The 25,466-nt window shown below is 41.1% G+C and overlaps 1 protein-coding gene across 1 annotated transcript in view; it reads right to left on the bottom strand.

Moving 5' to 3' along the window:
* Positions 1 to 25,466, bottom strand: part of ARID4B (AT-rich interaction domain 4B) — a 557,657-nt gene that overhangs the window by 48,543 nt on the left and 483,648 nt on the right. Inside the window, exon 22 of the mRNA XM_040429305.1 lies at positions 2,514 to 2,726. Coding sequence (XP_040285239.1) covers positions 2,514 to 2,726 — 213 coding nt within the window. The remainder of the gene's footprint in view (positions 1 to 2,513; positions 2,727 to 25,466) is intronic.

Genomic DNA, 25,466 nt, shown 5'->3' on the forward strand with positions numbered 1-25,466 from the left:
GAAACAGCCTTAACCCTTTAAGGACCAAACATTAGAACTCACAATACCGGCGGCAGGATCTCAATGTCTGCGCCTTCAGACCTCCTTTCCTCTTCCATAATAGTAGGTAATCCTGCATGTAACCAATATTGCAAATAGTTACCATGTGCCACCGAGTGCCCCTCTCACCTGAGAGATCCACTGTATCCTGCAGACCCACCATGCCACGGACACCACTTTGGACAGTACTTCTGCTGACTATCGTCTCCCTCCGACACCCAGAATGCAGCCGCAAAGAATGCGAACGTCCGGATCTCTGCCATACCTGAAAACTGTTTAAAGATGCCGGGATGCAGAACTTCCGGTCACCTGACCGGAAGCGCACGGCCGTGGAATCCATGTACTTCCTGTATGACGCCATCACATCGCGTCTGCGTCCGGTGGCGTCCTGGCTGGTCTGCGCTGCCACTGGGGCCTTCTGTCCACACTCACCACGATAGTGCGGTCCTCCTCACCTAAGGGACCGGCACCTTCTGCCTACTGCGGACTCCTGGTCCTTGCCGCTTTCTCCTCTTCCTTCAACCCTACACCTGTGGGCGAGAAATCTCTAAGGCAGGTAAACAGGAATTAGTGTCACTGACCCTCCGGTATCTACCAGGGCTTCCAGGTCAGGACAACTGAACTGCAGGCTCCCGCACCAGGACAGGAAACCTCACTGAGGTGGGGGAGTGGCTCCACCTTTTTATGCTGCAGGTTTCCTGTCCTGGGGGAGGAGCCATCTCTCTAAGGTGCTGTCGTGGGGAGGGGAAAAAAGGACATGGAAAGAAAATATGTTCATGTGCATAAGCCCTTAGACTGCAAATACTAATTCACTGCAGTCTACAGGACAATCGATCTGAAGACTGCATGTTCAGATCCTGTAGGAGGGCTTTTAAATAAGGAGGGCTTTAAAAAGTGATCAAAAACCCATGCACACTCAAAAATGGTATAAACAAAAACTAGAGATAGCAACTGAAAAAATGAGTCCTTAATCATTAACGTAGAAACTATTACAAAAAAAGATATAGGGATCAGAATATGGTGATGCAAAGAAGAAAAAATAATTTTATTCTGTTTTTCAGAATTAAAAGAAAAAAAAGTACAAATGTGGTATCACTGTAATCGTACTGTGGCAGAATTTTCTTTTTTCTACATTTCACTGCATCTGAATTTTTTTTAGAGCTTCAAACTACATCATATGCAAAGGAAGATGGTGCTATTAGAAAGTACTATTTGTCCCGCAAAAAAGCACATCATATGGCTATTTGAATGGAAAAATATTAAAGTTATGGTTCTGGCAAAGCAGTGAGTAAAAAACTAATAAAAAACGAAAATCACCTGGTCCTGAAAGGGTTTAAGGGGTTGTCCTGCCGTAGATATTGCTGATAAATCCTCAGGATAGGTCATCAACATCAGATCTGCAGGGGTCCCACACTGGGTACCCCCGATGATCAGCTGCTTGAAGAGGAGACGGTGCTGAATGTGAGCACCGATTCCTGGTCATTACACTACATGTCGTCTCCTTTGGAGCGGCAGCATAGTGTAATTATAAGTACTTGCTCCATTCAAGTGTATGGAGCGAGTACTCGTCATTACACTGTACTATATATATATTTATATATAATACATTAGGAAGTTTACTTTTTCCCTGCCTCCCAGTGGCCAACCCCTAAATGTATTCAAGGAGACCACTGAAGTCTCCATACAGCACCTCACCTTGTGACTTTTCAGGGGGAATACAGTATGCCCTCTTCATTATACATTAATATGCAGTACAACTGTATACCCATATTTGGACACAGCCTTTTATTAATTGCTGTTTGTAGATACTGTCAGCAAGCAGATTACAACTTTTCCTTTATACCAGTTTTTGTGTACAGATGAATTTGAGCATGTTGTGAATCACTCCCCTCTTAATTTCCTGAGTATGACCCCCCCACAGTGTGGAGGGATCTACTTTAGAGACCAGTAATACAGTCGTTTCTTCTAAATCACAGCTGGCCAAATAGTAGATTGCAAGCTATCAGTGGACCATTGGCACCAGTAGATCATGGTGTTAGGTGACCATGGTGTTCCCTTGCTGTCTTTAACACAGAAATGGGAAAACTACCTCCCTGTAGGTTTGTGATTTACTGTGACAGTCACTACACTTTTCTAGTGAATCTCTCATTGTGAATCATATAGAGACTTGTGAGTATGGACCAGTGCTATTATGCATACTTTAGTAAGTAACTGGCAGCTATCAATATGCTGGGGCATCTAAATATAAACCATTCCCACAGCTATTGCCACACAGTAGAGCAGCAATCTCAGCCTCCACAAATAGCACATCCCATACTGAAAAGTTTCGCCACTCCTGGATTCAATTGTATATGGCTTATTTAGAAGTTCCACAAAAAATTTTTGTTTAAATGTTTTCTTCAGGCAGAAAAAACAAACAAACAAAAAAACACACTGTAAAATACAGTAAATTAATACTAGAAAACTATACATACATAACTGGAAACTCCACTTGTACACTTTAGGTAAACGGTCATTATATTCCTTCTGAAAAGATTCCCTCTCTTTGATTTTCACATATTTTCCAGGTGTAGACAATCCAGATGACATTTTAGCATGCTTTGATGTTAGTCCAGAAAAAGACTTTGAAGACTGAAGATTTGAAAGACTTTCACCACCGGAAAGATCTTCACTATCACTGGTGTTAGCTGAAGGAAAGTAAGATAAATGTAACTGTGGATATCACAAAATGCCAGTACTCATAATGCAGAAATAGTGACTATTATAGTAGTCCTTAAAAGGCTTAACCCTTAGGATAGGTGATAAATAATGGATTGCAGGGGGATCCGACCACTGGGATCCCTCGCAAGCCTAAGAACAAGATGCTGCTTAGTGCCTCTGCTGAACAGAGCTCTATTCACCTTTATGGGACTAAAAGAACACAGCCCCATAGAAGTAAATTAAGTGATGGACTGACAAGCACGCTACCGCTCTATTCGTGTCTTTTACGTGTGTCCACTTCATTGCATCAACAACAATATGCACAGTTAGGTGAATATTGTAACATGTACATAGTATTCACATTTTGAACCCATCAATAGGCAATTCTGGCCCACCACTCTCAAATGGAAATAGACTTTCATGGACACCAAACTCAGGTGGAAGTAATACTACTTCACAAAATATAAATACACACATTTCAGCTTAAATTCCACATAGATGTCTGTTAAGTAGTACGCTTTCTCTTCCCTCCTATCGTCTCAGTCCTCCAATTCTTAAATGGGTTGGCCACCATATGCATTAAAAAAAAAAAAGGGTCGCAGATAATAACTAAAGCCACAAGGTATTTGTATCATGAGAGATATACCGTGTACATATCATTTTTCTAATGTGTTCAGCATAGGATGCTCCCATTGATGAGAGGCTGTGTGGGTGGAGCAGCTTCAAAGGAATGATTACATGACATCCCTGAACAAACCCCCAAAAATTTTTTCTGCCAATCATCTTGTGCACAGGGTAATTTTTTGCAGTAAGAGTTGATGTTTTTATTGGTACCATTTTTGGGTACATATGATTTTTGGATCATTCAATATTACTCTTTATAAGTCAAGGTGACCAAAAAAAATTGGTTGTTTTGACACAGTTTTATGCCATTTACCTGAGGGGCTAGACCATGTGATATTTTTATAGAGCAGGTCGTTACAAATGCAGCAATACCTAATATGTCAACTTTTTTTTTAATCAGTTTTACACAATGAAAGCATTTTTGAAAAAAATTTCATGTTTTAGTGTATCATTTTTCTGAAAGACATTTATTTTTTATTTTTTGGTCGAATGTCTTATGTAGGGGGTCATTTTTTGCAGGATGAGATGTTGGTTTAATTGGTACTATTTTGGGGTACATATGACTTTTTAGTCGCTTTATATTACGCTTTTTGTTAGGCAAGGTAACCAAAACAGTGTTCATTTGACAGGTTAGATCATGTGCTATTTTTATAGAGCAGGTTGTTACGGACGCGATGATATCAAATATGTCTACTTTGTTTGTTTCAGTTTTACATAATAAAGCATTTTTGAAAATAAATCATGTTTTTGTGTCTCCATTTTCTGAAAGACATATTTTTTTTTATTTTTCTGCCGATTGTCTTGTGCAGGAGCTCATTTTTTGAGGGAAGAGTTGACATTTCCATTGGTCCCAATTTTGGGTACATAATATTTTTTGATTATTCAATATTAAACTTTATTGGGCAAATAGACCAATAAAATTGGTTGTTTTGGCACACTTTTTATTTTATTTTTTTACAGCATTTACCTTTTGGCGGAAAAAGTGTGGTATTTTTAAAGAGCAAGTCGTTACGGACGCAGCGATACCTAATTTGTCTATTTTTTAAAATTTATTTTGGCTTTACACAATAAAAGCATTTTAGAAAAAAAAAATCATGTTTTTGTGTCTCCATTTTCTGAAGGCCATATTTTTTTCATTTTTTGGGCGATTGTCTCATGTAGGGGCTCATTTTTTTGGGATGAGGTGACTGTTTGGCACTATTTTGGGGTACATACGACATTTTTGATCACTTTTAATACCTTTTTTGGGAAGTAAGGTGGGAAAAATTTCAATTTCATCCATCCATAGTTTTTCTCTTTTTTTATGGCATTCACCATGCAGGGAAAGTAATGTGATCCTTTTATAGATCAGGTCGTTACGGATGCGATGATACCAAACATGTGTAGTGTATTTTATTTTTTTTCAATTTTTAATCAATTATAAATGTGTGGCTATAAGAAGAAATGAGATTTTTCTTTATTTACTTTTTTTTTTACCCAGACCCACTTGGTTCTTGAAGATCCAGTGGGTCTGATGGTTTACAATACACTGCAGTATACTGTATAGTGTACAGCAGTGCATTGTCACACACAGTAAGCCTGATCAGGCTCCTTCCTTTAGCAGGAGCCTGATCAGCTATACCAAGGCAAGCCAGATGCCTGTGAAGGCGTCCGGTTGCCATGGTAACCATCGGGACGCTGCAACAGCAGCACAGCGCCCGATGGGGGAGGGAGCTCCCTCCCCCTGTTAACCCATCAAGCATCGGGCCGCTGCCACAGCAGCAGCCCGATGGGAGAGGGAGGGAGCTCCCTCCATCTCTTAACCCCTTCCATACAGAGGTCCCTATGGACCGAAGCATGGAAGAGGTTAAACGTCTGACATCGGTGCCAACACCGATGTCGGACGTTTCAAGCAGAGTGTGAGCTGTATATTATATCTGGCACTCTGCTAACCGTTCTGCCATTCTGAAACAGACCGGGGCAGGAGGGGGATGAGCAGCGCTTCCGCCAGCCATCCTGAAATTAGGGGGGCACAATGGGGGCTGGAGCCCACAAGGGGGGGGATATTATACATACACACATTTTAGAAGGTTCTGATCCCCACAGTCACAGACTGTGGGGATCAGAACCTTTCAGCCGGCATTAGGATTGTGTGATTGACTAGTCTGTACAGACTAGCAAATCAGAGCGATCGCCGGGGGGCAGATTAGGAAAAAAAACGCATGTGCAGTTACAATAAAAGCATGGATGAGCTTTCTCTAAAGCTCCTCCAAGTCGCATGCAGCCATGGACGAACTGGCTGCACGGCAGAGCGGGGCTCAGGGGGCGTGGCTTACTATAAAAAGATTACCAGACAGATTTTTAAAATAAAGTATATTTGGAATCTCTTTTTAAGGCCTCCGTGGCCGTGCTGCGGCCCGAAATGCACGAACATCCACCGTGGGGCAGCCGCAGCGGATCACGGACCTATTCACTTTAATGGGTCCGCGATCCGGTCGTTCCGCAAAAAGGTAGAACATGTCCTATCTTTTTGTGGAACGGAAGTACGGGATGAAACCCCACAGATGCACTCCGTAGAGATTCAGTAGGGTTCCGTTCCGTGCTTCCGTTCCGCATCTCTGGATTTGCAGCCCCATTGATGTGAATGGATCCACATCCGTGATGCGGAATGCACACAGAACAGTGGCCGTGTATTGCGGATCCGCAAATGCGGTCCGCAATATGGCCACGGAGCGTACTCGTTTGTGTGCAATAAGCCTTACCCTGCCTTCAACAATGTTATGTACTGAATACGGGAGTATGTGAGCGTCTGACGCTGACGCTAGGCTCCGTCCCCCCCTCCCCCTGCTCGCTCGCCTGTCTGCCGCCGGGATGTGTTTGTTGTGGACGCCGATATCCTCGATACCTGGATGGTGACCGCCCCTCCTCTGCTTGTTTGTCCACCTGCTGTTGCTGGACGCTGGATCCTGACACGTTGATGCCTCGAGCGTGAGGGTGAGATTACTTCTGTGTGAGGAGCGGAGGGATCCAGCCTAGCTTTCGTTCCTGTGAGTTGAGTGAGGCTGGGAGCTGGGGGTCTGGACTGGTGCTGGAGAGGGCAAAACGCAAAACGACCTGTGAAGTCGTCTCTTCGTGCTGCCTGAAGTCTGGCTGAGAGTCAAGTCTGCAGAGGGAGGCCATTGCCAGTGAGCGGTTGTTTAGAGGAGAGAAGTGGGTGTTTTTCCGGATAAGTGGGACTCATCTCGCAATAGGGAAGCTGTGATACAGCCGCAGAGGTATGAGAGGGGTTGGAATTCGGAAATTGGAAAATGGAGGCTGTGTGGACACTTGGCAGCTTTTGGTATATTTGTGGGGACTGTTGAAGGAAAGAGAGAGAAGAGGGAAAGGAGGAAGAAAAAGGGGGTGAAGATATACAGACGGCTGTAGAGTATTGTATGTAGTGGACTGATCCATATATACTGATTTCGTACAGTCCTGATTCTGCCCTTAACCCTCTCTGGAATTTTGCTTGTTGGAATAATCCCTTCTAACCCCTTGGACTAACCATTCCTAATCCCCTCCCTCAATGTATTACGCTGGCACCTCTCTTGCTGGTTTAGCTATTGTGAACCTTTGGTTTCCCCGTCCCTCCCTCCTCGACCAAATATATTCAGGTGTCTTATTCGAATATCTGGAAAGATACTAACCATTTGCTAAACTGGACTCTTAGTCGAACATCTGAAAATATACTAACCATTTTTTTTTCCTATTTCCTAACAACAATAATATTAGGACTAAGGCGCAGTTCATGGCCTTGTTTAACTGGACTATTTGGCGATAATACACCAACATATTGCAAATAGTATTTGAGGATATCTGGTTTAATGTTTGTAATTAAGATAATTCCTAATTATAGCTTTGAAATAAGTGTTGGGTAATAGTTGCAATAGCTGAGAGTGGAGAAAGAGGAAGAGAGGGGAAGGAAAGGAGAGAGGGGAGAAGGGGGAAGGAAAAGGAAAGTATAAAAATTCCTCCAAAGAAAAAAGAGGAACAGCGCGGCCTTACAGGTGCTAGCGGTAGGAGATCAGTAACAGGGTTAGAGAGTGTGCAAAAACAGCACAGTCTAAACAAATTTCTGATCCCTAATTCCCCAGTCTCCAGTTCTTTACAGAAAAAAAAACAATAGATACCGAGACACATGTTCTGACACAGAAGAACGGGAGTGCGGGTACCACGGGAGAACACGGAACCCCCGTGGTAGCCGCAGAGATGGATGTAAAAATGATGAAAGACCTATTTTGCACTGTCTCTAGGATGGAAAATGTAATGGGGAGTATAGTGACACAGATTGGGGCAGTGCAAACGGATGTTAGCGTAATACGTGATGAGCTGGAGAAAATAAGACAGCGATTGCATGAGATGGAAAAAAGGATCCCGTCTCTGGAGCATTCTGTTGAAAAATTAGAGAAGGAGGTTGTATCTCTAAAACAGATAAATAATAAGATGGAACAAAAATGAATAAGTCAAGAAGATAGATCGAGAAGAACAAATATAAGATGTGTAGGGATTCCAGAACGGGAAGAAAGGGACAATTGTATAGAATTTATTGAGCGATGGTTAAAGGAGAATTGAAAGGAGGGTACCCTTTCTCCCCTGTTCGCTATTGAAAGAGCACATAGGGTTCCCACAAAAAAAGAGGGTTCCAAGGGACCATCCTAGACATATGCTGGTGAAATGTTTACTTTCTAAGGATCGAGATACAATATTGTCTGATGCTAGAACCTCTGAAAAATATCAGATACAAGGTGTAAAGATAAGACTTTTTCCAGATTATTCAGCAGATATAAATTCACGTAGGAAGGAGTTTATAACTGTAAAAAAGAGATTAAGGGAAGCAGGCCTGAAGTATAGCTTGCTTTTTCCTGCAAAGCTAAGGGTGGAATATAAAGTAAGGGTCAAATTTTTTCTGACTCCAATAGAAGCCAACGAATGTGCGGAGAGGATGTGTTTTTGAGGGGGTGGGGTAGGAGGGGGGAGAGGGATCCTCTATGCAAGTAATGGAGCTGCCTCGACTGCTGATTAGCAGAGGGGGAGCTATTCAGAAGGGAGGGGAGGGAGGTATCATGGAGAAGAGAGAGAGGGGTTGTTTTTTCATTTTTTTTTTTCTATTCCCCCTCTGTTAGATGATTAAGATTCTCTCGTTAAATGTGAGAGGTTTGCGAGAAAGGATAAAGAGACTACTTATTCTAGAGGGGTTTCAATTCTGGTACATGATAAGATTAAATTTGAGTGTGTTGCATATGAGGCGGACGACTGTGGTAGGTACCTCTTCTTACAATGTAATATAGAAGGGGTTAAAATGGTAATCGCAAATATATATATTCCGCCACCATATAAGCCAGATGTGTTGTATGAGCTGCATAGATTTATGTTGAATAGACAAGAATGTATAATGATTGCGGTAGAAGATTATAATGCTGTAATGGATCCACTCAGGGATAGAATGTCTAGCAGAGGGGGAAGAATACAAAATGTGGACTTTTTTAAACTGGCCTTGGAGTTTAACTAGACTGATGTCTGGCGTTATTTGAACCCGGAAGAAACCATGTATTCTTGTTATTCTAAATCACATCAAACGTCGTCAAGAATAGATATGGTTTTGGGAAATAAAAACTTAATGACCCAAAATAGGATTAAGATAAAGTATTTGCCTATGGCCTTATCCGATCATAGTGCTGTGGTAATGGAATTGGACTTGAACAGAAAGCAAAATTTGCCAATGTTTAAGTTTAATCCTCATTGGTTATCTTTAATCCCAGATAAAGAAAGTATATTGGTGGAGTTAAAAAATTTCTTTCAGGAGAATAATAACTCTGCTAATAGATTGATAGTTTGGGATACCGCCAAGGCATATTTAAGAGGATCTTTGTTTAAAAAGGTGAATTATTGGAAAAAAATTACTAAAGAAAAAGGGAATTTATTGGAAAAAAATTTAGAAGAAGAAAGATTAGTATGTATAATGAACCCCACTGGAAATAATAAGCAGAAATGGGAGGAGGAACATGAAAAGTTAAAAAAATATCATATGGAGAGAACTAGGAAAGAATTGTTCTTCCAAGGGTTTCGGTTAGCCTCAGAGGGAGAAAAGGTGGGGAAAATCTTAGCAGGTATAGTAAAAAATCTGAGAGGGAAATAATGGATTGGGGCGATTAGAGATAATAGGGATGAAATAGTCAGTTCACCTGAAGGAATCAAAAAAGTTTTTGTGGACTACTTTCAGGAACTTTATAAGTCGAAGGTACAATATACAAAAAAAGACCTAGGCCAATATCTAGATCAGATTGTCCTGACAGACATCTAAAGCCCAAAAGGAATACCTGGAAAAAGAAATATCTATTTTAGAAATAGAAGAGGTTTTGGGTATGGTGAAATCAGTAAAAGCACCAAGGTGTGATGGACTTCCTTTCGAAATATACAAGACCTTCGCGCAGGTGCTAATACCAGAATTAAGAGCGACATTGTGTGAGGCCCAAAAAATAGGCGATCTACCAGACTCAATGAAAGAAGCAATTATTACACTGATTCCAAAAAAGGGTAAAGAACAACTAGACCCCGGTTCATATAGACCAATATCTCTGTTAAACACGGATGTCAAAATTCTGGCAAAGGTTTTGGCAGGTAGGCTTTCTAAGGTGATTAATGGTATAATTCATGAAGATCAAACAGGTTTTATACCCGGAAGAACGATATAGTTGCAAGAAAAAGTATGTGAACCCTTTGGAATGATATGGATTTAGCCACAAATTGGTAAAAAAAATGTGATCTGATCTTCATCTAAGTCACAACAATAGACAATCACAGTCTGCTTAAACTAATAACACACAAATAATGAAATGTTACCTTTTTTTCATTGAACACACCATGTAAACATTCACAGTGCAGCTGGAAAAAGTATGTGAACCCCTAGACTAATGAAGTCTCCAAGAGCTAATTGGAGTGAGGTGTCAGCCAACTAGAGTCCAATCAATGAGATGAGATTGGAGGTGTTGGTTACAGCTGCCCTGCCCTATAAAAAACACACACCAGTTCTGGGTTTGCTTTTCAAAAGAAGCATTACCTGATGTGAATGATGCCTCGCACAAAAGAGCTCTCAGAAGACCTACGGTTAAGAATTGTTGACTTGCATAAAGCTGGAAAGGGTTATAAAAGTATCTCCAAAAGCCTTGCTGTTCATCAGTTCACGGTAAGACAAATTGTCTATAAATGGAGAAAGTTCAGCACTGCTGCTACTCTCCCTAGGAGTGGCCGTCCTGTAAAGATGACTGCAAGAGCACAGCGCAGACTGCTCAATGAGGTGAAGAAGAATCCTAGAGTGTCAGCTAAAGACTTACAAAAGTCTCTGGCATATGCTAACATCCCTGTTAGCGAATCTACGATACGTAAAACACTAAACAAGAATGGATTTCATGGGAGAATACCAAAGAGGAAGCCACTGCTGTCCAAAAAAAACATTGCTGCACGTTTACAGTTTGCACAAGAGCACCTGGATGTTCCACAGCAGTACTGGCAAAATATTCTGTGGACAGATGAAACCAAAGTTGAGTTGTTTGGAAGAAACACACAACACTATGTGTGGAGAAAAAAAGTCACAGCACACCAACATCAAAACCTCATCCCAACTGTGAAGTATGGTGGTGGGGGCATCATGGTTTGGGGCTGCTTTGCTGCATCAGGGTCTGGACGGATTGCTATCATCGAAGGAAAAATGAAGTCCCAAGTTTATTAAGACATTTTGCATGAGAACTTAAGGCCATCTGTCCACCAGCTGAAGCTCAACAGAAGATGGGTGTTGCAACAGGACAATGATCCAAAGCATAGAAGTAAATCAACAACAGAATGGCTTAAAGAGAAGAAAATACGCCTTCTGGAGTGGCCCAGTTAGAGTCCTGACCTCAACCCGATTGAGATGCTGTGGCATGACCTCAAGAAAGCGATTCACACCAGACATCCCAAGAATATTGCTGAACTGAAACAGTTCTGTAAAGAGGAATGGTCAAGAATTACTCCTGACCGTTGTGCACGTCTAATCTGCAACCACATGAAATGTTTGGTGGAAGTTATTGCTGCCAAAGGAGGTTCAACCAGTTATTAAATCCAAGGGTTCACATACTTTTTCCACCTGCACTGTGAATGTTTACATGGTGTTTTCAATAAAAATATGGTAACATTTAATTATTTGTGTGTTATTATTTTAAGCAGACTGTGATTGTCTATTGTTATGACCAATTTGTGCAGAAATCCATATCATTCTAAAGGGTTCACATACTTTTTCTTGCAACTGTATATTCAAATATAAGAAGGCTGTACCTTAACATCGAAGCTAATAAAACAGAAATCGGTGAGAAAGCCATACTTTCATTGGATGCCCAAAAGGCATTTGATTGTATCGAGTGGGAGTATTTATGGGCAGTTTTGAAAAGGGTTGGTATAGGGGAGGGATTTATAAGATGGATTCAACATATATTCCAACCCGAGGTCTAGGGTGATGGTGGATGGGAGCTTGTCCCTTCCTTTTGCCCTCTATAGGGGCACTAGGCAGGGATGCCCTCTCTCCCCATTATTATTTGCTATCGCAATAGAACCCTTGGCATGTATGATAAGAAATGATAGGGAGTTCAAAGGTTTTGAATATGGGGAAGGAAATGAAAAATTATTAATGTACGCTGAGGATATTTTATTATTTATGCACAAGACTGGGGATGAGTTTAATAGAGTAATAGATATAATAGATAACTTTGTTTTTTTTCTGGCTTAAACATTAATTGGGGGAAATCCCATATGATGTTATTAGGGAAGGGGCAATTATAGAATGGCTCAAGGGTGCATGTGCTTGAGCAACACGAGAGTTTCAAATATTTAGGGATACAAATTTCTAGAAATATAGAAGAATATGAAAAATTGAATGTACTCCCCTTAATAAAAGAACTTAGAACTAAAATACATATCTGGAAAAGATTACCGTTGTCAATTCAGGGTTGGGTGAATTTAATAAAAATGATTTTTCTCCCAAAAATACTGTATGTTTTACAAAATGCCCCAATGAGGTTGCCGAAGAAAATGTTTAGGTTATTAGATAGTTATATGGGGGATTTTATTTGGAAAGGTGCCATTCCTAGGTTAAAGAGAGAAGTGCTTCAGCTCCCAGTAAGAGAGGGTGGATTAGCAGTTCCTAACTGTTTTTTTATAACATAGAATGGTATGTGTTATTAAAAGTCCAGATAATGTGTTTCGGGACTTTGGCCCTACTTCAGATACAGGACTGTCAAAGAAAGTGGCATGGCACACATATATACACCTTTAAAGGTAACAGACACAAAAAAGGTTCTAGGACCACCCAAAAGGGTGTGGAGCTACTGTCAAATGCAAATCATTCAAGGGAAAACTTGAGTGTAACATTTGTATGTAAACAATTCAGAGCAAAAGATCTCAATATCAAATGTATCAGAAGGAACCAATGGATCATTTCTTATGTGTGGGTATAGCAGATCCGTGCAGTGCTTGCAACAGGCTGAACAGCTACTGTATGGAAGCACTTAGTGGAGTGGGTAACAGGACGCCAGGCCATATCATAACGCAGCTCTGCGTATTTGCAACGGAACTTAACTTGGAACTAGTGGTTGCTGTGCACGAGAGTTCGTCTGGTGAGTGCTTCGGTGCCGCCTAGGTAACTAGATGTCAGGCTGTACTATGTTCAGGGGCTGGTACTTAAGAGAGTAGTGCTCTAATCGGGAGCGCTTGTCTGCAGGCATGATGGTAATAAAGGAAATTGTCATAGGGGATCCTGAGCAAATGGGGATCACAATGAGAGCAGGGCCAATATGTACAGGCAAAATGATGCCTATTATATGCCTCTGTAAATATAGAAATTAACAAAGTAAATAAAAATGAAATAAAGGGTATAAACAAACCAGAGCCTATTGTGAAATATGTGGGCACAGGGTGTAAAAGTATACGTGCTTATCTGGACTTTTAATACCACATACCATTTTTATGGTCACTTTTTTAACTTGAATACTTATATACGGTATTTATTTTATTTGCTTCCAATAAAATCCATGTGTTTTAAAAAGAGGAAGTGCTAGATACAGGTTGTTTTTTCCACTACCTTGATGTCATTTCCACCTCTGGATAGTGCCACTAACCATCCAGAGGTGGCCAACCAAGTCCAGTCAGCAAGCCTCTCCAATCAGCATACATGAAGTATAGCAGTTGTTACTTCTCACAACTCTCCAAGGTAAGCATAATTGCACTCACAAATTTATTTGGGTTTGTTAATTGTACTAGCTTATTTATACAGATGAAGGTGAGTATTTGTTTTCTTGTGCTTTGTCACCTTGGGGAAACATACTACTGGGGCACTTTAGGGGAACATTATATCTACTAGGGCCCTATAGAGAGTATTATAAGTTCTGGGCGCACTATTTTAACTGTTGGGGGCACTATCGGGACATTATAACTACGTGGAGAACTAAAGTGGACATTATAACTATTGTGAACACTATAGAAAAGCATTTTAAAGGGTTTGGGTTCAGAGCTGAACCAGGACATATCCCCTTCTTCACCCAGGCAGCCCCTCTGAGATGAGCATAGGAGCATTTTATGCTCCAATGCTTTTCCTTGCCCTGCACTGTATCGTACAGGGCAAGGGCGTTTTTCATTAGATTCTGTGACGTACCGGGTCTCTGCTAGGCGGAGTATTATATTAAGGATAAAAGTCCAGGGCCAGCAACACTGCAGCAGCAACCAGGAAGATGACCGCTGCAGGAAGGATTGGAAAAGGAGTGCAGCAAAGGCCAGACAGATGCTGGTGGTAGGGGACTCTATTATTAGGAGGACAGACATCTGTCGCCGAGACCGTGAATACCTAACAGTGTGTTGTCTTCCTCGTGCTCGGATTCTGCATATTGCTGATCGGATTGAAAGATTGCAGGGTGGGGCTGGGGAAGACCCGGCGGCTATGGTACACATTGGCACCAACGACACAGTCAGGGGGGGGTGGAAGGTCCTTAAAAATGATTTTAGGGAACTAGGAGAGAAGCTGAAGTCCAGGACCTCCAAGGTAGTGTTTTTAGAAATACTACTAGTGCCACGAGAATCACCAGAGAGACAAAAGGAACATAGGGAGTTAAATAGGTGGCTCAGAAACTGGTGTAGGAAGAAAGGGTTTGGGTTCATGGAGAACTGGGCTGACTTCTCTTTTGGTTACAGGCTCTACAGTAGTGACGGGCTGCACCTTAATGGGGAGGCTGCAACTGCCCTGGGGGAAAAAATGGTTAGATGGCTGGAGGAGTTTTTAAACTAGGATCTTGGGGGAGGGTGGGGGGATCATACTAATAAGGGGGTCGATAGTGTAGATAGAGAGTGGGATATAGGAAGGGACAGTGGGGATTTAGTGTGGGCTGGGATTAGTGAGGAAAGTAGGGAGAAGTCTGGGCAGAACTGTACACCGATGAAAAATAGAGCTGCTGGTTACAAGAACCTGTTACATACAAACATCAACCAAGGTAACCAAAAAATCCTGGATATTCACTTTACAGGTAATAGTAATTTAAAATGTATTTTCTCAAATGCCAGAAGTCTAGAAAGCAAAATGGGGAACCTGGAGCCTATGGTACTTGAAGAACACATAGATGTAGTTGGTGTGGCTGAGACATGGTTGGACTCTTCACATGACTGGGCTGTCAATATTGAGGGTTTTACACTATTTAGGAAAGACAGGGGCAATAGAAAAGTCAGTGGCGTGTGCCTGTATGTGAGGAGTGATCTGAAGACAAGTGTTAAAGAGGCAATTGTGGGTGCAGGTGGTGAGAATGTAAAAATATTATAGGTGGAAGTTCAAAGGGATATAAACACAAAAAAAATAATACATGGTGTAATCTATAGACCCCCTAACATCACAGAGGAGATAGAAGCTCAACTGTATAACCAAATAGAGCTGGCTGCACGGGCTGGTACAATGGTCATAATGGGAGATTTTAACTTCCCAGACATTGACTGAGGTCATGTTTCTGCCTCAGCCGCAAAGAGGGGAAGATTCCTCAACTTTAGGACAACTTTATGGGCCAATTTGTTGAAGTTCCCACTAGGGGCAATGCTCTGTTGGTTCTGGTAATTTCGAATGATGCAGAGCTGGTTGGAAATGTTACTGTTCGAGAAACACTAGGAAATAGTCACCATAATATAATTCTATTCCCCCTAAATTACAAGAAGCAAACTCTGTCAGGCAGAGCAAAAACACAGAATTTTAAAAAGGATAATTTCCCTGGGTTGAAGGCAGCAATTCAGGGCACAGACTGGGAGCAGATACTGTCACATAATAATACTAAGGAAAAATGGGAGAGCTTTAAATCCACATTCAGTAATTGCACTAAAAAATGTATTCCTTTAGGTAACAAGTATAAATGGATAAAATTAAACCCCCCATGGCTTACAGCTACTGTAAAAAGGACAATAAACGACAAAAAAAAGGCATTTGAAAAATACAAATCTGAGGGGTTAGCTGTAGCCTTTGAAGCTTAATAAAATCTGTAAAAAGGAGATAAAAATAGCAAAAATACAAAATGAACAGCAGGAGGCAGAAGAGAGCAAAACAAATCCCCCAAAAATTATTTAAAGATATAAATGCTAAAAAAAAAACAAGGTCTGAGCAGGTAGGTCTCCTAAATAATGGTAAAGGGGGGGTTAGTCACTGAAGACCAGTGAACCAGTTCGCTGTGTTTGCCAACGAACACATGCGGGCTGCCATCTTGACTCACAAGCCCGGCGATGTGTCGGGAGCTGGTCTGAAACAAATGCAGTCACCCGGAGCAGGCAATTCCGAGAACAGCCTGATGAAGGCCCCTGGCGGCTGTTCTCGGAACTGCCTGCTTCCGGTGACCGCATTTGATTTCAGACCGGCTCGAGGCACAGGTAAGGGCTTACCTGTGCATCGCCGGACTTGTGAGCTAAGATGGCAGCCCGCATGTGTTCGTTGGCGAACACTGCGAACTGGCCATCACTGCTGAAGATAAGGAAAAGGCAGAGTTACTAAATGTTTTTTCTAGCTCTGTATACAAAAGAAGAGAAAGGAGCTGATATTTGTGGTGCTGGGGCTGTTAGTACATACAGTAATATACTCAATTGGCTAACTGTAGATATGGTCCAAGCTAAGTTAAATAAGTGAACAAGGCTCCAGGTACAGATGGAATACACCCAAGAGTTTTTAAAGAGCTCAGTTCAATCATTGATGTGCTCCTGTTTATAATTTTTAAAGATTCTCTAGGTACTGGTACAGTGCAAGGCAAATGTGGTGCCCATATTCAAAAAAGGATCTAGGTCTTCCACAGGTAATTATAGACCAATTAGTTTAACTTCTGTTGTGGGAAAAATGTTTAAAAGACTCTTAAGGGACTATATACAGGAGTATGTAACTGTAAATAATATTATAAGTGATAATCAACATGGGTTTACCAAGGACAGAAGTTGTCAGACTAACCTGATTTGTTTTTATGAGGAAGTGAGTAGTAGCCTGGACAGATGGGCGGCTGTGGATGTAGTGTTTCGGGATTTTGCAAAGGCTTTTGATACTGTCCCTCATAGACGTTAAATAGGTAAAGTAAGGTCTATAGGCTTGGAAAGTATAGTCTGTAATTGGATTGAAAAATGGCTGAAGGACCGTGTCCAGAGAGTTGTGGTCAATGATTCCTATTCAGAATGGTCCGAGTTATAAGTGGTGCACCCCAAGGTTCAGTGCTGGGTCCTCCGTTATATAATTTATGTATTAATGATATCGAAAATGGGATTAATAGCACCATTTCTATTTTTGCAGATGACACTAAACTATGTAGTACTGTGCAGTCTATGGAAGATATCCATAACATACAAGCTGACTTGAACACTCTGAGTGATTGGACATCAACTTGGCAAATTAGGTTCAATGTGGATAAATGTAAAGTTATGCATTTTGGTAGTAACAATCTTTGTGCTTCATATGTCCTAGGGGATGTAACACTGGGAGAGTTACTTATAGAGAAGGATTTGTGTGTCCTTGTAGATGGTAGATTAAATAATAGCATACAATGTCAGCTGCTTCTAAGGCTACCAGGATATTGTCATGCATTAAACAAGGCATGGACTCGCGGGGCAGGGATGTAAAACTACCAAAAAGTACAGAGGAGAGTGAATAAACTGATAAGGGGCATGGATGGTCTTAGGTATAAAGAAAGATTAAAATAATTAAATGTATTTAGTCTTGAGAAGAGACATCTAAGAGAGACATGATTAACCTATACAAATATGTAAATAACTCATGAAAGAATAAAGTTACGTTAAAACCAAGCACACCATTGTTTTTCTTGTGAAATTCCCAATAAGTTTGATGTGTCACATAACCCTCTTCCTATTGAAAAAACTAAAGTTGGATTCAAAATGGCCAACTTCAAAATGGCCACCATGGTCACCACCCATCTTGAAAAGTTTCCCCCCTCACATATACTAATGTGCCACAAACAGGAAGTTAATATCACCAACCATTCCCATTTTATTAAGGTGTACCCATATAAATGGCCCACCCTGTATAAATGGGCCATACAAAAAATATGGTGAAAAACTGTTCAATGTAAAATGCCCTCAAAAGACAAGGGGGCACTACCTCCGACTGGAGAAGAAAAAGTTCAGTCTCCAGAAGCGTCAAAGCTTCTTTACTGTAAGAACTGTGAATCTGTGGAATAGAATTCCTCAGGACATGGTCATAGCAGGAACAGTGGACAGTTTTAAAAAGTGTTGAGATGACATGAATGCTCATGAAAATGTACAGAAATCTGAGTCTCACTTCCTTCTGGAATTCACGCCCCCACCTATCCGTTGGTGGAACTTGATGGACTTATGTATTTTTTCAACCGTATTAACTATGTAACTATGATGTCACTGGCACTAATGGGCGGCTTTAGTGCAGCCCTAGTCTGTAAAAAGGCTAGGGAAGTGCAAAAGTCTGTCCATTAGTGCCAGTGACATCATTGGGAATGCGGCTAGGTGAAAGCCCCGCCTAGCAGTGTAAAGATATAAGCATAAAAACCCTTGAGCAGGGCAAGGGAGAGCATCGGAGCATGAAATTCTCCAATGCTCATCTCAGAAGGGCTGCCTGGGTGAAGATGGGGATACGTCCAGGTTAAGCTCTGAAGCTGGACGACCCCTTTAACTACTGCAGGCACTATAGGGGGCCTTATTACTTCTGTGGCAACTATAGAGGGGCCTTATTACTATTGGGGACACTACGGTAGCTTTAATACTACTAGGGGCACTATGGAGGTTTTATCAGTACTGTGGGCACTATGAAGGCCGTTATTACTACTAGGGCACTATTGAGGGCTTTATTACTACAGGGGGCACTATGGGGGGTTTAATATTACTGGGGGCTCTATGGGGAAAATTATTTTTACTAAGGGAACTGTGGGAGCATTATTACTACTGGGTGAATGATTATTATTATTGGGCACAATATATAGGGCACTACTACTGAATTTCACAGAAGATAATCACTATAGGGTGCACTGTTATTAATGAGGCACACTGGGTGTGAAATATTACTATTGGTGGGGCTTTTGGGAGCATTTTACTGTCTGTAGGGCACTATTTATTCTGAAGTGGACACAGTTTTGGGAAAAGCAGCACGATAAAACTGTCGGGCACCAAGATGGGCAGAATGATGGAAATGTGAAGAACCTAAGATGTCAGTGTGGCATCTGCAGGGATGAGATGTGGCTGAAATGAGTTGTCATTGGGGTCTGGACCGAATGAAGAAGATGAGTAGCTCTGAATTTAATATCCTCTCAGCAATTAAAATATGTCTGTAGCACTAGGGTGTGGGGGTAAGTTGGATCAGGAACTTGGCAAATAGACCCTGGAGCTTTTAAGAAAAGCTGGCTCCCTAAAGCATTGGTCTGCAAATTGTTGAGTGCATTTAACTTATGATGTTTTCATCAGCACACGAGCACAGCTTAGGGTCCATTCACACGTACGTGGTGTATTGCGGATCCGCAATACACCCGGCCGGCGCCCCCATAGAACTGCCTATTCTTGTCTGCAATTGCGGACAAGAATAGGACATGTTCTATTTTCTTGCGGAGCTGCGGACCGGAAGATAGGGGCCGCGCTCCGGAAATGCGGAGAGTACATAGTGTCCCCATAGAGAATGAATGGGTCCGCACCCGTTCCGGACAACATTTGCGGACGTTTAAATGCAGCTTTAATGTGTGTGCTGCTGCTGACATGTATAGTTAATGCCCAGCTTAGGAAGGGGTCATGTGTCCAGAAAATGCATGATCTCTAAAGAATCCTTCTTGATCCAGCTCTCTGCTGCTTGGCATGGTGACAGACGTTACCCACAATCCAGAGAACTAGGCAAATGGGAACTTGAGTGTGTAATGCGTGAAAAGGAGTGGTACAGTATCATTATATATATATATATATATATATATATATAAAATATGTATAAAAAGACTGGGCACACCTGAGGAAATTTGGTCACTACGTTTATTAATTGCGATATAAGTCTAAAAGCACATACAGCTAAAGGGTGGTAAACCCAATTAGCGCTCCAATATATAAGATGTGTAGTAAAATATATCACCTGTGGGTGGATAATAAACAGTATACAGGATATACAATATAATGAATAAAATATCTAAACCTCCTGTGAATAAATAGGATGAGGTTAGAACATCAAACAATAAAATAAAATAAATAATAAAGATAAATATAGCAGCATGTATCATATATTAGCAGCGTTAGTATATTGACAGAAGTCTTGTATAGCAGCGTAGATATAGTGTATCAAATAGTTGTAAGCTTGTTGCAACAACGTGAATCGGATGTGGCCAAATATATCAAAGCGGCTGACAACAGCAGATAGTAGCAAGTTATTTCATTGCTTTGTGTTCATTCCGATAAATCAAAGTCATGCACAAAGTCCAGCAAATAGTCTTCGTTGTTTGCACCATAGACTAATACAATCTGTACGGTAGGTCAATGCCCAAAATCATTAGGACAAGGTGCATCCGAGACAACAGTACCTGGACTGTGTGCAGCGGCATCCCGCTGTCACTAACCTAGCGGCGTCCCGCTAGAGGTAGGTAATAGAATTGGTGGTCACTCAAATCGACTCTAGTGTCAGAACAGTCTTACCAGTTTTTGAAGACCTCTGCCGTCCTGTAGACTTCAATAGGATACTTTCCTTTTTTCTTTCAGGGTGTTGGTTTGCCGCATCGGTGGATTGTTTCACGTGGGCCCGCTGGTTCAGATCCAGGCTCCAACTCACTATCACCACTCCCGCAGAATTTCAAAGTAAGTTTTTCGGCAGTGGTCCTTCACTGGTTCTTTGTGGTGCACTCACATTCAAGTGGGGGGTCTGACCAGGCGCGTTTCGGGGTTGAGATATCCCCTTCCTCAGTGGTAACTTTGTCAGCCGCTTTGATATATTTGGCCACATCCGATTCACGTTGTTGCAACAAGCTTACAACTATTTGATACACTATATCTACGCTGCTATACAAGACTTCTGTCAATATACTAACGCTGCTATATATGATACATGCTGCTATATTTATCTTTATTATTCATTTTATTTTATTGATTGATGTTCTAACCTCATCCTATTTATTCACAGGAGGTTTAGATATTTTATTCATTATATTGTATATCCTGTATATTGTTTATTATCCACCCACAGGTGATATATTTTACTACACATCTTATATATTGGAGCGCTAATTGGATTTACCACCCTTTAGCTATATGTGCTTTTAGAGACTTATATCGCAATTAATAAACGTAGTGACCAAATTTCCTCAGGTGTGCCCAGTCTTTTTATACACATTAATAGCTTTTTTTGAGTAGTGGGGTGATACTACTTGACTGTGAGCACCCTGGTTGGTGAACTAGTAGCCCTGTGCGTCCTACTACCCTATATTCTCAATCGATATATATAAAATAGCTGATGACCCAGTATTTATTTATTGCAATTTTATATTAAATAACAGTGACTTTCACAGTGACCTTCCCTTTAACAATAACTTTCACAATGGCTGCCCCTTTAACAGTGACCACCCCTTTAATAGTGACCACCCCTTTAACATTGACTGCCCGTTCAACAGTGACCGCCCCTTTAACCACCTCAGCCCCTATAGCTTAAACACCCTTAATGACCAGGCCACTTTTTACACTTCTGACCTACACTACTTTAACCGTTTATTGCTCGGTCATGCAACTTACCACCCAAATGAATTTTACCTCCTTTTCTTCTCACTAATAGAGCTTTCATTTGGTGCTATTTCATTGCTGCTGACATTTTTACTTTTTTTGTTATTAATCGAAATTTAACGATTTTTTTGCAAAAAAATTAAATTTTTCACTTTCAGTTGTAAAATTTTGCAAAAAAAACGATATCCATATATAAATTTTTCTCAAAATTTATTGTTCTACATGTCTTTGATAAAAAAAAATGTTTGGGTAAAAAAAATAAAATGGTTTGGGTAAAAGTTATAGCGTTTACAAACTATGGTACAAAAATGTGAATTTCCGCTTATTGAAGCAGAGCTGACTTTCTGAGCACCTGTCATGTTTCCTGAGGTTCTACAATGGCCAGACAGTACAAACACCCCACAAATGACCCCATTTTGGAAAGTAGACACCCTAAGGTATTCGCTGATGGGCATAGTGAGTTCATAGAACTTTTTACTTTTTGTCACAAGTTAGCGGAAAATGATGATTTTAAAAAAAAAAAAAATTTTTCTTACAAAGTCTCATATTCCACTAACTTGTGACAAAAAATAAAAAGTTCTATGAACTCACTATGCCCATCAGCGAATACCTTGGGGTGTCTTCTTTCCAAAATGGGGTCACTTGAGGGGTAGTTATACTGCCCTGGCATTCTAGGGGCCCAAATGTGTGGTAAGGAGTTTGAAATCAAAATCTGTAAAAAATGGCCGGTGAAATCCGAAAGTTGCTCTTTGGAATGTGGGCCCCTTTGCCCACCTAGGCTGCAAAAAAGTGTCACACATGTGGTATCTCTGTACTCAGGAGAAGTTGGGCAATGTGTTTTGGGGTGTCATTTTACATATACCCATGCTGGGTGAGAGAAAAATCTTGGTCAAATGCCAACTTTGTATAAAAAAATGGGAAAAGTTGTCTTTTGCCAAGATATTTCTCTCACCCAGAGAGAAGCATCTCTGGGAACTCCTTCAAGACTGTTGGAAGACCATTTCAGGGGACTACCTCTTGAAGCTCATCAAGAGAATGCCAAGAGTGTGCAAAGCAGTAATCAAAGCAAAAGGTGGCTACTTTGAAGATCCTAGAATATGACATATTTTCAGTTGTTTCAAACTTGTTTGTTATGTATATAATTCCACGTGTTAATTCATAGTTTTGATGCCTTCAGTGTGAATCTACAATTTTAATAGTCATGAAAATAAAGAAAACTCTTTGAATGAGAAGGTGTGTTCAAACTTTTGGTCTGTACTGTATGTCTGGGTGGAATGACTTTGTTGGTGCCTGCACACTGTGGATCTGCGCTTCTGTCACAGCACAGACGCCAGAAGACAGGGCAAGACGAGATGTCTTGCTCTGTCAATCAAAAGGGAGGGGAAGTGTATTGAACACTGGGGCGTAGCTGTAGTGGTGCTCCAGCGCTACAGGCTGCCTTTCGATGCTCCAACAAACTTATTTGCAAAAATATAAAAGTAATGATATCTCTGCAGTGGTACAAACTAAAAACAAAAGAAAGACATTGTTTTAATGAACTCTACCAGGCAATAGGCCTGAATAAATAGGGTTGATCATGCTGACAGGTGCTCTTTAAGAATTATGGAGGCCACTGTTTTCTTAGGAACTTTCAGTATAGCAGTAAACTTTTTGTACCCATCTCCAGATCTGTGCCTCCACACAATCCTGTCTCTGAGCTCTACATGCATTTCTTTCCTCCTCACAGCTTGGTTTTTGCTCTGCTATGGATCGTCCTCTATGACACCTTATACAGACAGGGCTGTGTCTTTCCAAATCATGTCCAGTCAACTGAATTGACCACAGGTGGACTCCAATCAAGATGTAGAAACATCTCAAAGATGATCAAGAGAAATGAGAGGCCCATAATTTTAAGTGTCTTAAAAGTGTAGCAAAGAGTATCAAATTATGTCCATGCAAAATTTTAGTTTTTCCTTTTTAATAAATTAGCAAAAATTTCTAAAATTCTGTTTTCACGTTCTCATAATGGGATATTGAGTGAAGATTGATGGGGAAACTAGGCCTTCTTAAAAAAAAATTAAGCACAATGCCGCAAAATATCAAAATGTGAAAAGAATTTAAGGGCCTGAAGTGTCTTTCCCAAATACTTTGTGTGTATATATATATATATATATATATATATATTGTAAGGAATTGCTCTCTCAAGCAGGGAGGCAGTGACAGATTATCTTGCAGACCAAAGGGTTAAAGTCCAAATGATGCTTTATTTTTTTTGACCCTCCGGCAATACAGGCAAACCCCAGTTATAGCTCACTGGGTAAGGTGTATGTCCCGCACCACAAAACATAAACCAAAATAAACACCTGCCCATCTGGGCTCTGGCTAATACAGTGAAGATCCTAGCTCACCTATTGAACACAGGTCACACAGAGATTTCGGCTTCTCTAGCCAGCAGGGCAGCCAACTTCCCAGACATTCTACAGGCATTACTCTCCCCAGACTGACAGCCTGGACTGTGCTTTCTTTCCCCTTAATGATCCCAGCTGGCTTCAGCTGGGGATCCCTCAGGCTAGGGGAAAACCTGTCCCGAAATGGGGTGGACTGGGGAGGTCCCTCTACCAAGCCTACCTTTCCCAGTCCAATAAAATCCAGCCCATAAACTTAACAAAATTGTCTCAGCAACCTACACATTGCTGAGACCATTGTAACCTTCTGGATTTTATTTTCCTGACCCAGTTGAGGAAGCTGGGCGGGATATACACCCCTTCCAGAACTTTACTATACACTATATACACATATATATATATATATATATATATATATATATATATATATATATATGAATACACACACACACACACTCTTTATGCTCTGTATATATGTATACTGAGCTGTAGTTGGAGCTAGTAAAAGCAGGGCTATATAAATGTATATGACAGAGAGTCATGTACTGTATGTCTATAGAGCATATGTATCAATGTATTAGTTTTCTGACACACATTAAAGTATATGATGTTCAGATGGAGTACCAAACATTATGAAACTCCTGCTCCCCTTTTTTGTCACATACAAAGAAAGGAAAGCAACTGGAGCAAACATGCTGCAGCAGAGGCGAGACTGTCAGATCACCCTGACAGTACACCAGCATTAAAAATCTCCCCTTGTTTTAGTTGCATTTAGTTATGAACAACGGACATAAATAAAAAAAACTATATGTAATGCGTTTTCCCGACTTGTCCTCAGGATGACATGTCCTCAGGATTGGGTGAACAATATCCAATTGGTTGGGACACCCAGCACTAGTTTTTCTCTGCAGCAGCTGATGCTGGAACTAACCCTTTGAATGGAGCACATGAAGCACAGCTGCACTCAAACTTTAGTGGCTGTGCTGAGCTATTGCAGCTGAGCCCCCATTCACTAAAGCGCTGCAGTTACCAGCTCCAACTACAAAGCGGTCAGAGCTGTATAGTTCTGGCACCTATTTCAGGGACCTGCTACTGCAGAACAACTGACTGGAGAGGGCGCCAGGAGTTGGATCCCTGAAAGTTTAATATTGATAACCTATCCTGTTTTAATTAAACAACTGGGAGGGGCTGGAGAAGATCCAGCGGTCATGGTCCATATCAGAACCAATGACAAAGTTAGGGGTAGGTGGAGAGTCCTTAAAAATGATTTAAGGGATTTAGGTCAAAAGCTTAGGCAAGGACCTCAAAGGTAGTATTTTCTGAAATACTACCTGTTCCACGGGCCACACAAGAAAGGCAGCGGGAGATTAGGGAGATTAACAAGTGGCTCAAGAACTGGAGTAGGAAGGAGGGGTTTGGGTTCCTGGAGAACTGGGCTGACCTTTTCTATCGGCTACAGGCTCAATC

Source organism: Bufo bufo, chromosome 4 (assembly GCF_905171765.1).
Source record: "Bufo bufo chromosome 4, aBufBuf1.1, whole genome shotgun sequence".
NCBI lineage: Eukaryota > Metazoa > Chordata > Amphibia > Anura > Bufonidae > Bufo > Bufo bufo.